The sequence below is a fragment of the Pipistrellus kuhlii genome, unplaced genomic scaffold (genome assembly GCF_014108245.1).
Source record: "Pipistrellus kuhlii isolate mPipKuh1 unplaced genomic scaffold, mPipKuh1.p scaffold_m20_p_31, whole genome shotgun sequence".
In the NCBI taxonomy this organism is placed as follows: Eukaryota; Metazoa; Chordata; class Mammalia; order Chiroptera; family Vespertilionidae; genus Pipistrellus; species Pipistrellus kuhlii.
In genome coordinates this window covers 108,189-130,323 of record NW_023425531.1, presented here as the reverse complement: position 1 = coordinate 130,323, position 22,135 = coordinate 108,189, and the positions used below count along the sequence as shown (strand labels likewise).

Genomic DNA, 22,135 nt, shown 5'->3' with positions numbered 1-22,135 from the left:
GGAGGGGGGGAAGGGGCCCGCAGGAGCAGAGGGCACACCCCACCGCCCCTCCCACAGCGGGGCTCCCGCTCCTCCCTCGCCTCCCTGGGGTTTCCAGAGGAACTCCTTCTCCTCTCCTGACTCTGGACGCCACCCCCACCCCCCCTCCTGCGGCAGCAGGGAGCCCCTCCTCTGATCCCCCGCCTCCGTCCCCCACCTCCTTCTCCCAGCTCCTCCCCCCGTCTCCTCCCCCCCAACCCCCTACCCGCCAGGCAGTGGTGATTGGCTGTGGGGAGCAAGGTCCCCAGCCCTGCCCGGGGCTCTGGCTGGAGCGGAGCGGTACCCAGGCGGGAGCCCCGAAGCTGTGCTCCGCTCCGGAGGGAGCGGTGCCGGGAGCGGGACCCGGAGAGCGGGCGGCCGGCCAGGGAGGCACAGGCCCGCAGAGAAGGCACCGCTCCCCAGCCCCGCATGGGAGCCCTGGCGCCCATGGAGCTCAGGCACACCCCACTCGCCGCCAACAACTCCTGGTCCCCCGGCTGGGCCTGCGGCCTGGGCCTCCTGCCTCTGGTCTACTACAGCCTCCTGCTGGGCCTCGGCTTGCCAGGTGAGGGGCCCAGGTGAGGGGGCCAGGTGACGGGGTACCAGGTGAGGGGGGGGCAGGTGATGGGGTACCTGGTGAGGAGGTACCAGGTGTACCAGGTGATGGGGTACCAAGTGAGGGGTACCAGGTGAGGGGGCCAGGTGAGGGGGGCCAGGTGAGGGGTGCCAGGTGAGGGGTGCCAGGTGAGGGGGCCAGGTGAGGGGGGCCAGGTGAGGGGTGCCAGGTGAGGGGTACCAGGTGAGGGGGCCAGGTGAGGGGTACCAGGTGAGGGGGGGCCAGGTGAGGGGGTGGAGCCCTAAGAGCGCTTGCCCTGCCAGGGACCCAGGTTGTCCACCTCCTCCTCGCAGTCCGTGGCCCCTCTGAGAAAGTTTCAGCCTAAAGGGCAACTGCAGACGTGTTTGTTTGTTTGGTTGTTTGTTTGGGGGGTGCGTGGCGGCGGTGCTGTGGGTTGGAGGGTGCTGGTGAGTGTGTACGCCTCCTGGGACTGAGGGGTCAGGGGGGGCACTGTGCCTGACCGCACAGCTGGACAGATGCCCGATGCGGGCAGGCTCCACTGGGGAAGGAGGCGTTGGGAGGGGCAGGACTGGGCACCTCTAAGGACCGCCCGGCCAGCTGGAGAGGGAGGGGGTTCTGGGACGAGGCAGACTCGGATGCCCGGGGTGGGAGGAGATGGGCCGCAGGGACAGAAGGTTCTCCACCAGAGCAGGGGTGCAGAGCGGGCGCCGCCAAGGTGCCACCTGGGCCGCAGCCTCCTTGAGGACCAGCCTCGCCGCTGCCTGTGCTGCCTGGTCCATCAGCAGCTCTGTAGGCAAACACCACATCCTAGCATCCTCTCCAAAGTGCACGGGAGCTCCGCTGGATTCCCCGGGAGCTGAGCTGGGGGTGGGGCTCCTGGGCTCTGAGAGACACCCCCCCTCCAGCTGGCTGCGTTCAGAAAGGCTCCCAGTGAGCACCTGCAGGAGATGGGCCAGGGACATCCCTGTGCAGACTCGGATCCTAGCACCCCCTGGGATCCCAGCCCCCCCAGGATCCCAGCACCCCCCCATCCCAGCAACCCCTGGAATCCTAGCACCTCCCGGGATCCTAGCACCCCCCCACCCCAGCACCCCCCAGGATCCTAGCACCCTCTGCCCTCGGGATCCCGGCACCCCTCCCTACCCTTCCCCTCCCCCCCCCCCTCCCCCGACTCCAGCTTGAGACCCAGGCTTGGAAGCTGTGTCTGAGAGCCCATGTGAGGTTTCCATTCCAAACCTTCACCTGGGTAGCCAGGTTCCAGAACCATGACTTGGACTTCACAGAACTAAGGCTGCCTCCCCACCACGCCCTGCCCTGCCCAGCCAGCGGTGAGGCTTTATTGCTAACTGATGGCCGGACCCTGGAGCGGCTCAGGAGGTCGCTGACCTGGAGAGGTGGCGGGTTCCTCTCCCCTGAGCCCTCACAGGGGAGAGAGTCTCCCAGTTCCTCCCTGCTGGCTGAGCAGCCACCGTCTCCGGCTGTTCTCCTGCAGAGCCAGTCAGGGACAGACAGGCACAGGGAGAGGCTGGCCAGAGCAGGCTTGCGAGGGGAAGCTCAGACCTTCAATCACCCCACACCTCACAGCCTGAACCCCATGTCAGCGGCGCCTTTCCCACCCACAGTATTGGCACCTACTCCTGCCAGGCACGGACTCCACGGGCTGGGCCAGGGCTGAGACTGTGAGTGCGGAAGGAAGGAGGGCCTTGGACTGAGATTAGAGAGTGAAGGATAGTTCTGTGTTTAAACACCCAGTAAGTGTTAGGATCACCTACGGTGTGCCAAAGGGACCCAGGGCGCCCTGGAGACTCCTGGGTTCACAGGGGTACGCTTATGGCGGTGGGCACGGGGACTGCATTTTAGAGATGATTGACAGGTTGCTCACATAAAGGTCATGGGCTGATGACGGTTGTTTGTTTACTGTGCGAGGTGGTTTGAGGTGAAATCCTTCTTACGCTCTTAAAACCTGGGCGGCCGGTCTGCGGGTGCGGAAGGTGCAGTGTAGGGAAGCAGCCTGGTGCTGACCTGTGGCCTTCCGTGTCCTGTCCTGTCTCCACACGTGTGAACAGGCTTCCTGAGGCTGCCGCCCGAGCTGCAGCCAGGAGCCGGGCAGGGAGGTAGCGGGAGCTGGGCCCTGACTCAGGCCTGCGGCCTCCAGTGCTGATGCCATGCTGTGACCAGAGGCTGTGACCAGAGGAGGAGGCAGCCGCCGGTGGCGGTGGCGCACACTGAGGAGAGGAGACCTGGCTCAGCACCTACTCCCAGCGCTGTGCTCGCTGTAGCCCGCTCCCTCCCCATCAACCCCCATCCCACCACACCCAAACCCTCCCTCCCCACCCCACCCCCCACTCACACCCTCCCTCCCCATCATCCCCCCAACACACACCCTCCCACCCCCCACACACCCTCCCTCCCCACCCCCTCACACACACCCTCCCTTTCCACCCCCCCACACACCCTCTTCCTCCCCACCCCCCCACACACCCTCTCCCTCCCCACCCCCCCACACACCCTTCCTCCCCACCCCCCCAAACACACCCTCCCTCCACCCCCCCACACACACACACCCTCCCTCCCCACTCCCCCACACACACCCTCCCTCCCCACCCCCCCACACACCCTCCCTCCCCACCCCCCCACACCCACACCCTCCCTCCCCACCCCCCACACACACCCTCCCTCCCCATCATTCCCCCACACACCCTCCCTCCCCACCCCCCACACACCCCCTCCCTCCTCACCCCCCTCCACACACACCCTCCCTCCCCATCATCCCCTCCACAAACACCCTCCCTCCCCACCCCCCCACTCACACCCTCCCTCCCCATCCCCCCACACACACCCTCCCTCCCCATCACCCTCCCCCCCCACACACACACCCTCCCTCCCCATTACCCCCCCCACACACCCACACACCCTCCCTCCACATCACCCTCCCACACACACACACCCTCCCTCCCCATCACCCTCCCACACACACACACCCTCCCTCCCCATCACCACACACACACACACACACACCCTCCCTCCCTATCACCCCCCTACACACACACACCCTCCCTCCCCATCACCCCCCCACACACACACACACACACACACACACACACACACACACACACACACACACACACACATATACCAGGAGCAGTTAGCAAACTCTTCCTCCACGCCTGCACCCCACCTCGCTCTGCTGGGTGTGAGGTGACCACATGGGGCTTGGGGACATTGTTGAAAACAGAGATTTTAATTGAATCCCTTTTCCTGGCAGAGGACTCAGCCCAACTGAGTCCTCTTCATGGTGGCCAGAGGGGGGAACGGAGGGTGGGGAACGCCTGTGAGCTGGGAGGCTGTGACATGTCACTTCCTGCCATGTCTTCTGGATGAAGAGGGGGAGCTTGGGAAGTGTCATGTGGCCCAGTCCCTGCTGCCAGGACCTGCCCAGCAGGTGCACGTAACAGGCCGATGTGGGTGCACGGGCTCTCATGTTGAAGGTCGGACTGGGCTCTGCCACTTGAGGATTCCCAGATGCTCTGCGCCCGATTTTCTCCTGGAACATCAGGCAGCCGTGCCTGCCGCCGCACAGGTAGTGGTATTAACGCGGTCACCTGTGGGGCCCTGGCCCCGCGCCTTCACTGCCAGGAATCCTGGCACTGACAGCCTATGGCTGCACTCCACAGGCAGATCGCTGGCTCCATCCCTTCCCTCCTCCTTGGTAAGTAAGCCAGGCCTTCCTAACTGAGGCACAGGGAGTGGAGCCCACCAGGAGCTGGGCCTCTGGGATGAGCCGTGCATGCAGGAGGCAGTGCTGGGGGGAGAGGCAGTGAGCCCACAGAGAGGAAGGAGCAGAACCACATTAAAGGATGACGCAGAGGTAGTCTACCTCAAGGGCACAGGGATGCAAGGGGAGGCAAGGGGAGGAGAAAGTGGCCACCAAGCAGGTGCCAGTGTTTCCAAACTGCCTGGTGAGGCAGCTCGGCCTCTGACTGGGAGGTGTCCTGCCTGTAGCCTGGACGGCATCAGTGCCTGGCACAGGGTAGTCAGCCATTGTCCTCAGCCAGAAGTGGAAGACGGTGACCAAGAGCGGACTAGCCCTCCAGGTGCTCTCTTCCTCCCAGAAACATCTTCAGAGAAAATGAGGAAAATGGGGTGAGAGTTAGGCCAGGGGGACCAGAGTGTGAGTCCTGGCTCTACAACTTGTCTTTGTGCGACCTTAGACAGTGGCTTTCCCTGGTGCAGACAAGCATCTAGACACGTCCCAGGGCTCCGGGAGGCCCAATGGGCTAAGCATGTCACACCTGTTGGGCACACAGCACGCACTCCCTACGCCATTTTTTATCATTTAAAAATGACTTCCTAGCCCTGGCCCAGTGCTCAGTTCGTAGGAGTATTGTCTTGAACACCAAAAGGTTGCAGGTTTGATACTCGGTGAGGGTGCAAATGGGAGGCAGCCAATCAGTGTTTCTCACATCCATGTTTCTCCCTCTCTTTCTCTCTCCATTCACTCTCTCTAAACACACACACATATCCTGTGTGAGAATTAAAAAAGCATATTTCAGGGAAAATTGACTGCTTGCTTTATAACACCAGCTTACCCTAATATCAAATCCAGACAAAGGTATTACAGAAAACTGCAGACCAATACTCCTCCTGAACATGGACAGCAAACTCCGCAGCAGGGCATTAGCAGGTCCGTCCAGGAATGAGCCAGGTGGTGACATCACGATGCAGCGGGCTCCGTCCCAGGCACGCCAGGCTGGCTCCGTGTTGGAGAGTCACTCAGTGGGAGTCTCCATGGTAACAACTGGAAGAGGGGGTCCCATGATCACCTAGTAGATGCAGAGAAGTATTTGACAATAAAACCTCATCAAACTAGGGACAGAGATATAACTTCTCTGTTGGCAGGTGATGTAATTGGCAAGCTGAGAAAAAAGCTGCTTTCTGATGCAGCTGTGTGTGTAAATGGCCTCACAGGAGAGTTTTGCCAAATATTCAAAGAACTAACACCTATCCTTCCCAAACTATTCCAAAAAATCCAAGAGGAAGGCATACTTCCAAACTCTTCTTATGAGGCCAGCATTAACTTAATTCCCAAACTAGGTAAAGACACTACAAAGAGAGAACTACAGGTCATAGATATGCCTGGCCAGCACAGCCAAAGTTTCAGGGAGTCTGAGGGAGGGCGGGCTAAGGATGAAGAAAAGACATACAAAGGGAATAAGCTGGGTTTAGGTGGATCTTCTGTGCCTGGCTGAGACCACAGAACAGATCCAGAAGGCAAGCTGAACCTTTATTTTATAGTCAGAGGTAAACAAAGTAGTGGTCACAATGTTACAATGTTCTTGTGAGTTTCACTTGTTTTGGCAGCATTTGCTTCAGTCCCACAGCCCATTAGCTACTCAGGAAGAATCAGGGAGTGTCATAAAGTCAAGCTTAATTATGCTAAGAACGCTGTGCCCTCTAAGCTGGGACTTGTCTGCAGCTTTGCCAGCAGGTCAGTCCAAGGCTTAACCTACATCTCACCCTTCTTTTATTTTTAAGCCACTATAATGAAAGTAAAATTTAAACATTAAGAACAAAGTTCTGACTATTAAAATATTAACAAAACAATGTCAATGCAGAACCCAGACATGGATATTAATAAAACAATGCCAATGCAACACAACAATAGTAGAGAAATCAAACTATAGTAACATTTTTCTACTAAATGAAAGTCTCTTTGCTGATTTTCTCAGAGTCTTTGGACTTGGCTGTGCAAGAGTTTGCAGAAGACTGGCAGCTAACCAATGCTAGCATATCCAGAAACATGATTGAGGGAGTAGCTCCCATATCTTGCTTTTCTACCATCTACTGGGCCTCAGTTGTTAACTTCTTCAGTTGACCCCATGTTGGCACCTCTGTCTCTTGTGTAGCTTTGTCATCTTCCTTTTTCACTTTGCTGCCATCAGGGCAACTCTCAGTCTTTTAAATGATGAGACAGGAGCTTCTCTGGGTCCATTGTGGTGACACACGTAACACTCTGGCAACCAAACTGGCTGTGCTGCTCTTTCTGAAAAGATACAAACTCAACCTCTTCCCCACATCATTACTGGATATGGTCCAAACCATTGTCCAGGTTGTACATTCTTCCATCGGGCTAACCCTGAAGAGGCTATTGTACAGGAGGCCCAATGCCTTTCGGCTGCATTACGACCCTCTGCATCATAATTCAAAAATTTAAAGTATGAAGAGCATGACTGAGCTTGTTTTGAGGTGACATATAACACCAGTCTCCCCCTTTCTGTTTTAGTAATTTCATTTTAAGATTACGATTGACTCACTGTTGCTTGACCTTGATACAGTTGTATGACAAATTTGATATTGCTGACAAAAATGCTGAAAAACAGAACTAGCGTATGTGGGTCTATTGTCTGTCTTTAGCTCTAAGGGAGGATCTAGTACCACAAAGGCAGCTAGGCAATGATTAATTACATGCTTGGCACTCTCTCCCATTTGGGGAGTTGCAAAGATAAAGCAGGTGCAGGTATCTACATTAACATGTACCCATCTATGCTTACCAAACTCCAGGATGTGGGTGACATCCATTTGCCAAATGTGATTAGGTTTAAGACCCTTAGGATTAACCCTCAACAATTGTACAGGACAATGAATTACACACTGAGAGCACTGCTTAACAATTTGACGAGCTTGCTCCCAAGAAATATGGAATTGTTTGTGTAAGGCAGCAGCCTTTTGATGATACAAAGCATGGGAGGACTGGGCAAGAGAAACCAGGGTAGCCTCTTGCATTACAGCATCATTGCATCATTGCCTATAGCTAATGGACCAGGGAGACCTGAATGAGATCGGATATGATCAGTAAAGCATAGAAACTGTTGTTCTCTAATGACTTTTTGAAGGTTGAAAAATAAATGGAAGAGTTTCTTCGAATTAGTGTGCCCTATAGTAGCCGTTTCAATTAGTTTGGCCATTCTTACCACAGAGGCACTATCACTATGTAGGTTAATGGGTTCCAAGGCAAAATCTGTCAAGGTATAGGTAAGAGCTTGTATTTCTACCCATTGTGCTGAAACATAAGGGTTTTGAAAGAGCTTTGCTCCCCTCCTGCAGTAGATCCAGCCTTTCCAGAACTGGATCCCGCTGTAAAAATGGTTAGTGCCTGAGATATAGGTTGTTACTTCACTGTCTTTGGGAAGGTAAAGGTAGTAACTGAAAGAAACTTTAAAACCTTATTTGCTGGGTAATGGTTACCAACCTGTCCGGAGAAGTTGGCCATGCTCTGAGGCAATACTTTCAATTGATTCCTCTTTATGGGCTCCTTAAAATTTATTGCAGGGACACTAAATGTCAATCTTTTGCAATCCTCGGGATGGAGAGGGATAGTAAGAAAACAGTCCTTAAGATCTAAGGCCAGTAAATAATATTTCAATGGGATACCTGTTGGGGATGGTGACCCTGACTGAAGGGGCCCCATAGTCTCCATGGTTTTATTAATTGCCCTTAGGTCAGGCAATAGTCTCCATTGACCAGACTTTTTCTTCATCACAAATATGGGCGTGTACCATGAACTGTGAGTGGGTACAATATGCCCTGCCTCAAGCTGTTCTTGAACCAACTCTTGTGCAACTTTTAACTTCAATTCTAATGGGGCATTGATCAACCCAAATGGGTATAAGCCAGGTATTGTGGCTGCTGTACCCTGGGTTGGAGACAATCGAAGCCCTTGTGGAAAATTCTGGTAACCTAATCCCTGCCTCTCCTTTTGAGTGGACATTGGGATAGATAAAGGTCTCCCTTGCTGATTCTTTCCTGCTCCTCTTACAAGGTTGAAATCCTTGAATAAGCATTTGAGATGTCACAATGGAACTGGGACTTATGAAAACTCTCATCTGCTCTATAATATCTCAACCCCGTAAGTTAACAGGCAAATGTAGCAATACATAAGGTTGAAAATAGCTTGTATTTCTATCTGGATCTTCCCACCAAAGGAGTTGTGCACTCTACAAGGGTTGGGTAGCATGCCCCACTCCTTGCAATTCGGAAGCCTGGGGTTTAAAGGCCAGGCCTGCAGCCAGAGTCCAAAAGCAATGACTGACATCAGCTCCAGCATCTACAATCCCTCTAACAGACTCCCACTGATCCTCAGTTCTAGCTCAGGCTGGCCCTGCTTAATTAATCTTGCCCAGTATTCCCCTTCACTGGACCCAAAACCTGCTGCACCACGGGTCAACCGGTTAAATGCTGCCCTTCTGGATAGGAGGGCAGAAGGAGAATTTGTGCTATTTTTGTTTCTGGTAAGACTTGAATTATAGTATTAATTGTTTGTGCCATTACTTTGATTTCTCCAGTATAGTCCTGATCTATCACCCCCGCAGAACCTTCAATGTTAAACTACTCCTCCCTAAAATTAGTCCCATCATGTCTGCGGGAAGAGGACCATACACTCCCATGGCAATGGCCTGAGGCCCCATCTCTGGGGTTATCACATATCGGGAGGTGGGACTGAGGGCCAATCCTGTGCTTCCCGGAGTGGCATGTTTCGAACAGTTTGTTTGGGGACCGAACCGGCTGGAAAGACTGCAGTGGAGTTAAAGATAGGGCCTCTACTGTTTGGTGGGGCCTGGGCTGTGCCCACTTGAACTTTCCCTGCCTAAGGGGTATTACATTACCGTCAACGTCAGCCTTGGAGCGGCATTCACTCACCCAATGCTTTCCTCTCCTGCATCTTGGACACAATCCAGACTGCTTGTTTCCACTTCCTGTAGCCCTTTGACTTCTGCTTGTAGCATTACAGTCGTTAGCAAAACGTCCTGTCTGCCAAGTTAAAGCAGCCCCTTTCCTTTTCTGTTGACCAGCGAACAACATCTCCTTCAATGTGGCACCTAACGCTGCTCCTTGAACACAGGCTGGTCCAATGTCAGCACATACACGGATAAGGTCATGCACAGTACCATTCTTCCTGCAGGGACGTTTGACATACTCCATTTGCATTTTCAACAGCTAATTGCTTCACTAGTATCATTTCTCAGGGTCAGCCACAACCCTGCCTACAGCCTGGAACAAGCGAGCCACAAAATCCTGATATGGCTCCTCAGGGCCTTGCCTAATTTTGCGTATGTCTAAAGACTTTTCCCAGCTGCCTCCAGGCTTTGGTGGCATATACATTTATTTGCTGATAAGCATGAAGGGGGTATACTAACTGAGCGTACAAAGCCCCATGAGGTCCGGTGCCCATGAGCATAGTAATTGTAATGGGTACATGTGCTTGGTTTCTGTTAGCCTGCTCCTCACTAAGCTCTGCCCAGTTAGATTTCCATAATAAGTAATCTCCAGGTGGGAGACAAGCCTTCAAGTCAGTATTCCAGTCACTATGAGCCATTGCTTCCTCAGATACTGTATCTACAATAGTAACCCCAGCACAATGGGGGAAGTCAGTCCATATATAGAACTGGAAGTCTTCAACTCCTTCAACGTTTTAAAAGGTATAGACTGATGACCATGGAGCATCTGCCCTGGATTCTGAGGCTGCTCAATTACAGGAATCCTGATGTATCTTCCCCAGCCTGCTTGGCCTCACACAGAGTCTGCTGGAGTAGAGACAAAGGCACCATTCTTTTTTCTGCTTGTTTAGGAGGTAAAAGGAGAGGTTTATGAGCAACAGTAAGCTCTCCAAATGTTTGCATCAGACCCCCATCATCCCAGATCTGCTGGAACTGTTCCCCTGCTTCCTCCAGTCCTCGCTCATTTTGTGAGGAAGCGCATCCTCCGGAGGGCTCTCTCCCACAGGAGCTGTAGCCCCAGGGACTGGAGGAGGCAGCGGAGGTGCCGATGGTGGAGTTGGAAGTCTCTGGCAGCCTTCCCCCATCTGTCTTGATTCCCCTGACACATTCACCCACTCCCCTTCTAGAGTGGGCTCTAGACAGTCCCAAATCAGAGACCACAGACTGAAAGTAGAGGCAGGCATTTCCTCTGGACCTTCAGCTATATAATGATCTCAAAGTTGTTTCTTACCTTCTCCCATGCCTCTATATTTACCTTTTCTTCCTCAGAAAATCATGGGCAGGTTTTACTCACAAAATCCAAAAATTTGAAAAGCTGTTCATACCTCACAGAACAGACCCTTGCTTGGAGCATAGCCTTAAGAATGGATATTCAGACATTCTTTCCCTGTGATCCTGAATTTCCCATGTTTTACACCTAGCGAGTACTAAACTGCACTCCTTGCCTTCCTTTTTGATTTCTGCATGTGCTTCACTGGAGCATTCTTTCACCTGACAATTGCAGTTCCCTCACACTCAGGCTCACATTGGGCGCCACTTGGGCTGAACTCATCCCCTCATTGGGCGCCACTTGTACCATGCCAGCACAGCCTGAGGGAGGGCCGGCAAAGGATGAAGAAGAGACAGACAAAGAGAATAAGCTGGGTCTAGGTGGATCTTCTGTGCCTGGCTGAGACCATAGAACAGATCCAGAAGGCAAGATGAGCCTTTACTTTATAGTCAGAGGTAAACAAGGCAGTGGTTACCATAGTTACAATGTTCTTGTGAGTTTCACTTGTTTTGGCAGCACTTGCTGCACCTCCCACAGCCCATTAGCCACCTAGGAAGCATCTAGGGAGCATCATAAGGTCAAGCTTAGTTATGCTAAGAGGGCTGTGCCCTCTAAGCTGGGACTTGTTTACAGCTATGCCAGCAGGTCAGTTTGAGGCTTAACCCTATAACCAATCCCTACACATAGATGCTAAAATCTTCAAGAAAATATTAGCAAATCAGGTCCAGCAATATATGAAAAAGATCAAACACCATGACCAAGTGGGATTTATTCTGGGGATGCATGGATGATATAATATTCCCGGATTAATAAATGTGATGTATTATATAAACAAGTTGGAAGACAAAAATCACATGATTATATCAATTGATGCGAAAAAGCATCAAAATCCAATAGCCTTTTTGATAAAAACTCTTAACAAAGTGGGAATAGAGGGATCATACTGAAACATAATAAAGGCCATATATGATAAACCTACAGCCAACATCATACTCAATGGGCAAAAACTAAAACCAATTCTTTAAACACAGGGATGTCCATTTCACCACTCTTACTCAACATAGCAATGAAAGTATTATCCTCAGTGATAAGACAAGAAGAAGAAAATAAAAGGCATCCAAGTTGGAAAACAGGAAGTAAAACCGTCACTATTTGCAGATGGCAATATAGAAAACCCTAAAGATTCCAACAAAAACTGAATAGATTTAATAAATGAATTCGGCAACATAGCAGGATACAAAATCAACACAAGGTGGATATCACGATTGCTGGTGGAAATAATGGTCATTTACCAAAATTATAACTAACTCCTTGAGTGCTTGCACCCTGTTGGGCACTGTTTCAAGCACTTTTCATAAATTAACTAATTTAATCCTTCTAACCACACCGATTGGGTGCTGCTATTACCCCATTCCACAGATAAGGACAATGAGGAATATGGTTAATGGTCACGTGGCTCAAGGTCAGGCTTCTGTCCCTGACATCAGCCTGTGCTCCCATCTGCTCAGAACACTGGTTCCAAGACCACCCAGGCGGGTGTTTCTAGGAAAGCCTGGTCTCTGATTGTGAAGTGGAGATGGGTGAGAGCCACCAGCACCTCAGGGATGGAATCGCAGAGGCTACCCATGCGGAGCCAGAGGTGCATCTTCATACACCAGGTAGAAAGGAGGGCAGCATCTGGTCCCATGGGACAGCCTGGGCCAGACCTGGCTGTTCGCACTGGTAAGAGCTAGAGCTGACAGGAGAACTTCGTGGGAGACTCGTGGGACTGTGAGCAAAGCTTCCTGGAGAGCTGGTGTCTGTGCAGCCACAATTAGGAAGGAGGACACTTGCTACCTATGCTCAGGGTGTAGCCCTGGGCAGCTGTTGTGTGTGGAATCCTTTCCCACCCCATTGTCAAGCCAGCGCTGTGTGTATTGGGCTTGGGTCCCCCTGAAGCCTCTTGCTGATTCCAGTAACATGTTGACAAATGCTCTTGAGTTTTCTAAGCATATTACTACATTACTAGTAGCCCTGCGCACGAATCTGTGCACCAGTAGCTCGCCAGTAGCTCGCTGCCACCCTCCAGTACCTCTCTGCCTGCTGCCCTGCCCTCCTGTAGATCCCCCTAACCCCCTCCTCCTGCCTCCCCTCATAGCTTGCTGCCCTGCCCACTCCTGTAGCTCTCCATCACCCACTTGTAGCTCACTGCCTCACACTCCTGCTGGTCCATGATCTGATCGTTACACAGTCGGTCATTACGCTTCATGGCGTAACAACCATTTGCATATTACATCTTTATTATATAGGATGTGCACATAATAATTATTATGCCTACTTCCACAGTTACAGCTCTCATTTTAGCTTCCCATCTTAGCATTTTGGCTAACCTGTAGGTTTGGGTTCTTCATTGGTAGCATTAGTGTTTAATATTAATTAAATTCATTTACCATAGCATTTTATTAAACTGGAGGAGGTGAACTGAGTTTTGTGCAAATGCAGGCAATTGAGTGCCAAGGGACCACGGTAGGAGAAAGCAGCCTGCAGGAGCTTGGGTGGAATATGGCAGCCACTAGGCTCAGATGTTGTGCCAAACAGTTGTCAAGCACCTACTCTGTGCTAGGCATGGCACTGGCCATTAAGGACGTGGCCCCAAACACAGCAGACACAGAACTGCCCGCTCAGAGCTCCCATGTCAGGATGACCCCAGAGCTTCCGTGCCAGGATGACCAAGGAGAGAGAGGACAGAATGCATCTGAGAGGCATTTGACTAGAGAATCTGCTGCACATGGCCTTGCAGTGAGGCAACAAAGCTTACTGAGAATCTCCAAGATCTGACTGTATAAGCTTCTAAAATGTGTGATAATCTCTTCATCTAGAAAAAGGACAAGAGAGCAATGAGATGAGAACTTTTTAAAATTTATGAATGCTTTGAGAATATGGGTTGCAAAGAAATTAGCACATATTTTAATTATCTGCTCTCTCACTGTTGACCCCAGTCAGGGGACCTCTGAACTGTCTCATGATGTCTAACATTTGCCTAACTAAACACTTTTCCAGTTTGTAAAGCTCACCCACCCCCATTGTCCCCCTCAGTCCCCACAACCTCCTCAGGGGGTTTCAAAGCAATTTCCCTGAGGTTAGCACACTGGGTTCTTGGGTTCTCACGTCCCTTTTCCCCACGACCCACACACCAGCTATGCCTCTCACACACAGCGTGCTTCCCAGAGTCCTTGACTTTGCATGGCAGTTCCCTCTTCCCAGAGAGAAACCCATCCCTCTGTGTTCTGCCATGAAACCCCTGCTCGCCCCAGGGATCCAGCAAGGCAGGAAAGGCCTTTGCATCCTGGGTAGTGGGAAGGCACAGAAGGCCCAGGCAGCCTGGAGTCAGAGCAGCCAACAGTATGGACATCAGGGTGGCAGCAGGCCACAGGTGCAGGTCCTGCCCTGCAGCTGACTTGGGTGTCACCGGCAGCAATGCATGGGTGGGCCTGCATGTAGCTCAAGCCTTTGTGACGTCCTAGCTGTTACTCTTGTGGGTCTCTCAGCCTCATCCTAAATGCCCACCTTTAGAAAAGAACCCAATAACATCCACTTTCAAAGTAAAGCAAGCAGCAGTGGCTACTAAGCATAAAAAACGTATCCAGGCTTCTGGCATAGAATACAGATTGCTAAATAGAAGCTATTACTTTTATGATTAAGACCACTTGGTTGGAGAAACCAAGACAGCAGCATAGATAAACACCTGAACTGCTGCCTCGCACAACAATTTCAAAGCTACAACTAAATGACAAAATGAACAACATTCAGAACCACAGGAAGGCTGGCTGAGTGGAAATTCTACTAGAAGGAAAGAGGAAAGCACACTGAGACTCAGAAGAGCTGCAGAAGGCAGCATGTGTGGAGAAGACTGGCAACTGAGTATGCAGTTGGCTTTCTCAAGTGGGAGGGATACAAAAGCTCCTGACTGCACTGAACTCCAGTTCCAAGAGAGACTCTGGGGACCCAGACTCATTGGGGGAGAAACTGGACTGTCGGGCAACGGGTGAAACTTAAGGGCAGCTTTCTCTAAGAGGTGCTTGCAGTAATTACCGCAGGACACTGAGACCCAAGGGCAGGACTGATGGGAAACCTATGCTGTCTGCTCAGCCCTGAGACTCCACCCCATCCAAGCTGAGGACAGAGGCTTTTGCAAGTCTTGTCTCATAAGAGTGTCTCCAGCACAGAAGTTCTCCCAGCATAGACATAGCTGATCCTCACAGCCAATTGGCCTGAAAGTCAATTCCTCCAAGTGATACCAACAACAATCAAGACTTAACTACAAGACTGTTCACACAGCCCACAAAGGAGTGCACTCAGAATGTCCACCTCAGGTAATTGGGGAGGCTGAGCCACTGGGCCCTATAGGACACCTACTACACAAAGCCACACTATCAACTCAGGGAAGCAGCCAAAATGTGGAGACAAAAAAACAGATCACAAGTGAAAGAAATGGAGGAAAGCAAATGACTGGATATAGAGTTCAAAACCACACATAAGGTTTTTCCAGAATTTTCTAGAAAAGGCCTATAAATTTAGTGAGACCCTTGAGGATATGAAAAAGGACCAACTAGAAATTAAGCATACACTGACTGAAATAAAGAATAATATACAGAGATCTAACAGCAGACTAGAGGATCAACAAGAATCAAGTAAAAAATTTGAAATACAAAGAAGCAAAAAACACTCAATAGGAAAAGAAAAAAGAATCCAAAAAGTTGAAGATAGTATAAAAAGCCTCTGGGACAACTTCAAGTGTACCAACATCAGAATTATGGGGGTGCCAGAAGAAGAGAGCAAGATACTGAAAACCTATTTGAAGAAATAATGACTGAAAACTTCCCCCACCTGGTGAAAGAAATAGACTTACAAGTCCAGGAAGCACACGGAACCCCAAACAAAAGGAATCCAAAGAGGACTACATCAACACATATCTTAATTAAAATGCCAAGAGCAGAATACAAAGAGAGAACATTAAAAGCAGCAAGAGAAAAACAGTTAGCCACCTACTAGGGAGTACTAATATGATTGTCAGCTGATTTCTCAACAGAAACTATGAAGGCCAGATGGGAGTGGCAAAAAAATATTCAAAGTGATGAATAGCAAGAACTTACAACCAAGATTACTCTACCCAGGAAAGCTATTATTCAGAATTGAAGGGCAGAAAAAGAGCTTAACAGATAAGAAAAAGCTAAAGGAGTTCATCACCACCGAACCAGTATTATATGAAATGTTGAAAGGTATTCTTTAAGAAGAGGAAGAAGAAAAAGGTAAAGATAAAAATTATGAACAACAAACACATATCTATCAACAAGTAAATCAGGGGCATAGAAAGGGAATGGACTGACAATTCTTAAGGGGGTGCGGGAAGAGACTGAACAAAAATCGTACACCTATGGATAAGGACAGTGGGGAGAGAGGGTAAGGGCAGAGGGTAGGGTGGGAACTGGGTGGAGGGGAGCGATGGGGGTGGGGGTGGGAAAGAGGAACAATTGTAATAATCTGAGCAATAAAGATTTACTAAAGTTAAAAAATGATTAAGACCACTTATCTTATGCAGGAGAAAGTATAGAACCCATTATCATCTTCATCACTGTTGCTGATACTGCTGCCATGATTGTCTACATCTTCACTGATTTCTAACTAGAGGCCTGATACATAGAGATTCATACAAGAATAGGCCTTCCTTCCCTTGGCTGCTGTTACCACCTTTGCTCCAGCTAGAGCCACCTTTTCACTCTGGCCTGGAACTGCCTTTCCACCTTCTTATGTTACCCAGAGGCCTGGAGCAGCTGGGGTGGTGTGGAATGCAAGCATCCCACCCCGCCCCTGGCCGCTCATGTCTGTGTGAGTATGCAAATTAACCCATCTTTGTTGGGTTAATTTGCATACTCACTCCTGATTGGCTGGTGGGCATCACAAAGGTATGGTCAATTTGCATCTTACTCTTTTATTAGTGTAGAAGGGAAATGCCCACCTTCTTTCCCCACTAACATGGTCCCTATCCTCCTTGAAAATTATGTGGGAGGAGTCTGTTTTGTCATAGACAGGAGGACAGTAAAGTGGCAGAGTCATCAATCTTTCTTACCCAGGGTGGGACAAACTGAGTCCTGGAGGCCAGACAGAGTGGAGGTGAAAGTACAGGAAGGGGAACTGAGTAGGCAAAGGCCCTGAAGCAGGGAGAGTGCAGAGGGGAGCAGAGGCCACAGATGGTGTCTTCTATGCAGCCCATACTCTCCTAAGCCCTTTGTGTGCATTTACCTACTTACCTATTACACACGCACCAGGGCCGGGTGGAGGCTGACCCCCTGGGGCGGAGTGCACGCTGCGCTCTCTCTGTCCCTCCCAATGTGCACAGGTGGGTGTTTAGAAGTTTCCCAACATAAAACCATTTCCGTATAATTAAGCCTCCTTAGACTGCATGTTACCGGGCCGTGTGCATTGGCTGACGTCACAGGCGTGACTTTTTCCAACCAGAGCAAGCGCTTCCTGAGGTGCCCAGGAGATCAGATGTGTTCTGGGCGTGTGCTATCCCTACCCACCCACACCCCGGGCCAGGAGCTGCCCCGCAGCGTCCTCTGTGCTTGGGGAACCCGGCCCCGGGGACAGTGTCCGCCCTGCGGCCTCCAGTGCAGCATCTGTCACATGCAAGGACCTCCCGAGTGGGGTGGAGGGGCCCGGGCATCTACCTGCCCGGAACGCAGGTCTGTGCTTCGTTCTCAGGAGACCGTGAGCAGAGACCTAGGCAAGACGGCCGTGAATGCGGAGCGGTTGTGAGGCTGCATGGCGGAGGCATTCCTTAGAGGGAAAGGACGTTTGAAAGCGCTTGATGGACAGGTTTGGCAGCACCGTCAAGCAGGGTCCGCCTGGGCTGAGAAACAGTGGTGAATACATAGAACGTTCCTCTCTGGGGAGACCCAGCATCTATTTGTTCCTCCCTCCCAGCTGGGGGGCAAGGTGGGTGAGGCACCTGGGCATGGCTCAGTGGAAGAAAAGAGGTTGAAAATGAGGTGCTTTTCTAAGTCAGGGGACAGGAATCCTTTCCTCCCGCTAAGAACCTTTCTTCTGACCCAAATCAGCAGAGCGGAGCTCGCACGCCTTAGAGGCAGGGGAACCGGAGGCGCCTGCTCCCTCCCCACCCACTCACTCTGTGGCTCTGGGCACATCACCTAAAAACACAAGCCCGCGTCTCCTCCTCTGTAGCTGGGATGTGGGAGTGATTAAAGCCTCCTTTCTCTTCCCTGATTACCACGCTCATTCCCACCTCATTCCCACTTACCGTTCCCACCGCCCGGAATGCTTTTCCCACACATATGTATGTATCGTGTGTGCACATATAAACACACACTGGCATGTCTGTGTGTCTGTGTGCATGCCTATGTGTGTATATATGAACAGATCTAGACATATATAGATGTGTGTATATCTACTTGCAGAGATATGACTACACAGTATAGGCATGTATATGAATGAACAAACTACAGCACATTTACACACAGCAATGCCACGGGGCTGTTAAAAGGGGTGAGAGAGATCTGCAAGGACCCCAAAACACTCAGGCCTCCAGGGCCAGCGCTGAGTGGCAAAGCAGCTGGATGTGGCCTCCCTAAGGAAGTGAGAGCAGACAGCGTGGCCTGAGACTCAGCACTGTGGCTGCCCCTACAGGAGCAAGAGGAGGCGGGAAAGGATGGGGAAGAGGAGGGAGGGAAAGAGTGGGACTGCAGGGCCCCAACCACTGTGGCTCAGTGGATAGAGTGTTGGCCTGTGGACTGAAGGATCCCAGGTTCGATTCTGACCAAGGGCACGTGCCTTGGTTGCAGACTCCTAGGCCCTCATCAGGGCAAGTGCAGGAGGCAGCTAGCCAATCAGTGTCTCTCTTACATCAGTGTTTCTTTCAGTCTCTCCATTGCCCTTGCACTCTCTCTAAAAATCAATATAGAAAATACTTTTGGATGAAGAATTAAAAAAATTTTTTTTAATATATTTAAAAATAAAGAATTGGACTTATGGGAGAAATGGAGGAGGGAGAGAATGAGCCTGTGGGAATTTAAGAGAACTTCAGCTGTGTGGATAGAGTCATTTCTTTAAATTAAAATAATAATGATAATACTTTTTTTTAAAAAAGAGCTGAAGCAAAAATGACAAAACGTTACAGTTTGTTTAACTTGAGTGCCCTGAAGTATGTATATTTCAAGACATATTTTACATGCAAACTATTGCTTAATATTTTAAAGGGAGGGAGAGAAAGGAAAAGAGATTCCAGCCTGATTCCGGCTTTGACACTGGACGTCAGACAGAGGACCTGGGTTCTCCGAGGCCGGGTCTCACAAGGATGTGAGTTCGGGCTGCCCGGGGAGCTGCCAAGCCAGGCGGCCGCTTGGCATCCGGGGCCTGTGTCCTATGGTGGCAGAATACTCCCCAGCACCTTCCCAGAGGCCGCCCTATTCAGAGACATTTGTTTTCAAAACTGATCAGCAATCATGTGGATGCAGCTTCAAACAAATCTGACCCCAGCAAAAGCTCATGCCACCCTGCAGGGACACGGGCAGCTCAGGGCACATGCTGACGGTGGTGTCCGGGCAGAGGCACTGGGTGTTTGGAGGGAGTGTATCTTGTTATTTTAAATTGTGTGCCATGTGTGTAGGTCACCTACTCAAAATACACACACCACTTATTATTTATTATCAATATTATTATTTTAGATTAATTGAAAGGTCATGATCTTCCCCACTTCTTCCATTCTAAACCCACTTAAAGGAGGGCCCTGAGTCCAAAGGGTTCTTACTGGTGTACAATCAGTCTCCTACCTGAGCACACGCAGCCCCATATGGCCTCGAGGTCAGACACAGGAGGGGGGCAGGCTCGGTGCTGGGTGAGTCCCGGGATCTTACTCACTGGCGGGAGGTTGGGCAGGTTCCCTCAGCTCCTTGGGCCCCGCAGCTCCGCCCATCCGCTTTCTGGGAGGAAAAGTAAACTGCCACCTGAGCATGAAACTGTCAGAGCAGCGCCCCAGCCTCAGCGTGCGCTCTGCAGGGCACAGGTGACCGATCCAAAGCCTGGCTGTCCCTCCCGTCCCGCGGAAGGCGGACGGCGTGTGCAGGGCCCTGCGGCCAGCGAGGCCTCCGGCTCCCGGTAAAGCAGGTCCTCCTCTCCCCGCAGCCAATGTCCTGACGGTGGTCATCCTGTCCCGCCTGGTGGCGCGCAGGCAGAAGTCCTCCTACAACTACCTCCTGGCGCTGGCCGCCGCCGACATCCTGGTCCTCCTCCTCGTCGTGTTCGTGGACTTCCTGCTGGAGGACTTCGTCCTGCGCGCGCTGCTGCCCGTGGGGCCCGGCCAGCTGCTGGGCGCGCTGGAGTTCTCGGCCGTGCACACGTCCACCTGGCTGGCCGTGCCGCTCACCGTGGACCGCTACCTGGCCGTGTGCCGCCCGCTGCGCTACCACGCCGTGTCCTACCCCGCGCGTGCCCGCAGGGTCATCGCGGCCGTGTGCGCCGCGGGGCTGCTCACCGGCGTCCCCTTCTACTGGTGGCCCGACCTCTGGGCCGAGGGCCGCGCGCGGCCCCCCGCTCACCACGCGCTGGTGTGGGCGCACTGCGCCGCCGGCTACCTGCTGCCCTGCTCCGTCTTCTGCGCCCTCAACTGGGCCATCGTGCGGCGGCTGCGGCGGCGGAGCGCGCTCCGCCTGCGAGGCTGCCCCGCGGGCCGCACCACGGCCATCCTGCTGGCCGTCACCGCCGCCTTTGCGGCGCTCTGGGCGCCGCGCGTCGCCGTCCTCCTCGGCGGCCTGTACGGTGCGGGGGGCCGCGGGCTGACGCGCGCCGCGGCGGGAGTGGCGGACATGCTGGCGCTGCTCAACACGGCGGCCAACTTCTTCCTCTACTGCTTCGTCAGCCGCCGCTTCCGCGCGCTGGCCGCCGCCACGCTCCGCGCGCTGTTCACCTGCCGCCCGCAGCCTGCGCGCCGTCCCGGCCACAGCTTCTCCATCACCAGCAGCCCCTGGGTGTCCCCCGCCAGCTCGCACTGCGTCCAGATGCTGGTGCACCAGTGCGAGCGGGACGGGCCGGGGCCGGGCCGCCTGCCAGAGCGTCCCTGTGACCCTGTCATCCATCCCAGAGACTGCCCACCTCCCTCCGCTCAGACTGCGGGCCAGAATAGAGAAGAGCGAAGGCCATGAGTCTCGTTCCCACTGGTGCCATCGTTTTCACAAAGGCACGGTGACAGCTCAAGTCCCTACCAGTTCCAAGGTCGTGACACCCTCCTGTGGCCAGCAAGGACAGGAGCAGAGAAATGTGTGCAGTGGTCTGTGATTTGGCCTTGGCGCCGGCCATACTCACCACACCGTATGTGGCACACGAGCCTCAGGACCCCTCCGGAGCCCCTCAAGAGTTGAGGTCACCGCCGCTTACCCTGCCCTTCCCGGGAGCTCGCTGCTGACCAGTGTGGGATTTCCTGGGGTGCCCTTGGTCCTGGAGAAGCGGTGGTTTTGGAGTGGCCCAACACCTTTCGCTGCAAAATGACTCTGTGAGAACGATGGTGTGAACCCCAACCAGGCCCTGGCCAGAGCTTCTTTGGAAGGACTCCGAACTGACATCATTCTACCCTCAGACTTCCAGGTCTGAGGAGCAGTCTTTCTTTCCCTTTGATGTGGACATTTTAGCCATCTCCTTCAAAGCAGAGACCCTGCCTGGCGCATGGCAGGAGAGGGCGCTTTCTTGAGCCCAGAAAAACAAAGCCCACATTTGCCATTTCAGCTCATCTGAGTAGCTGTGTGCAGTCCTGTCAGTCAGACAGCTTCCTGCTGCAGCCCCCGCTTCCCGAAGCCTTCCGCATGAAGAGATGCCCACCGCCTCCTTGCTTGCTGAAGCCCTCACCAGTCCTTTCATTGGAAGTGACTTCTGAGCTGGGTTTGATTTTCCAGGGCCAAGAGCTGTAGCTCTCCAGGTGTGAAGACAGAATGCTCTGCTTTGCCCACAGGACAGCTGGCTTTGCCATCCAGTCGCACATGCAGACACACAAGTGCAGACACATGTGTGCAGACACACAAACACACATGTGCAGCCACACATGCATGTGCACATACATGCAGACACAGTTGACATGGTGGCCATGTTGTCCACTTGTGTGCCCTTTGATATATTGAAGTACATGGCACAGGATAAATAGCAGGTGAAGCTATTTAACCCAGATTTATTTATTTATTCTCCCCTTGAAATCACCACTCATGTATGTGTACCCACACACACATGCACACAGTTGACTGTATCAGCTTCTTTGTGGCCAGTGATGTGTTTGAAGGAAAAGCCACACTGGAGCACCTGTCATTTGCCTTTTCTTCTCTCAGATTCCCTGTTCTGGAGGAAATCTCCCGGACAACTTTGGGATTGTGCAATAGTCTTGGTGACCAAACAAACAGCAGAAAGTCCGCCTGAACCCTTGATTCCTTGGCATTTTTGTTTCTAAATTAGAAGACATGTCCC

At 52.2% G+C, this 22,135-nt stretch overlaps 1 protein-coding gene across 1 annotated transcript; it reads left to right on the top strand.

Moving 5' to 3' along the window:
- Window positions 1-448: 448 nt before the first annotated feature.
- GPR139 (G protein-coupled receptor 139) lies at window positions 449-20,832 on the top strand. Its single transcript, XM_036460153.2, has 2 exons — window positions 449-583; window positions 19,817-20,832. Exons 1-2 carry the CDS (start codon window positions 466-468, stop codon window positions 20,830-20,832), a joined length of 1,134 nt encoding a protein of 377 aa, XP_036316046.2. The 5' UTR covers window positions 449-465.
- The last annotated feature ends 1,303 nt before the right edge of the window (window positions 20,833-22,135 follow it).

Coding starts and splice junctions, on each gene's coding strand:
- GPR139 (XM_036460153.2), top strand. CDS start 466: ATGGAGCTCAGGCACACCCCACTCGCCGCCAACAACTCCTGGTCCCCC. Junction 584..19,816: donor GCTGGGCCTCGGCTTGCCAG/GTGAGGGGCCCA, acceptor CTCTCCCCGCAG/CCAATGTCCTGACGGTGGTC.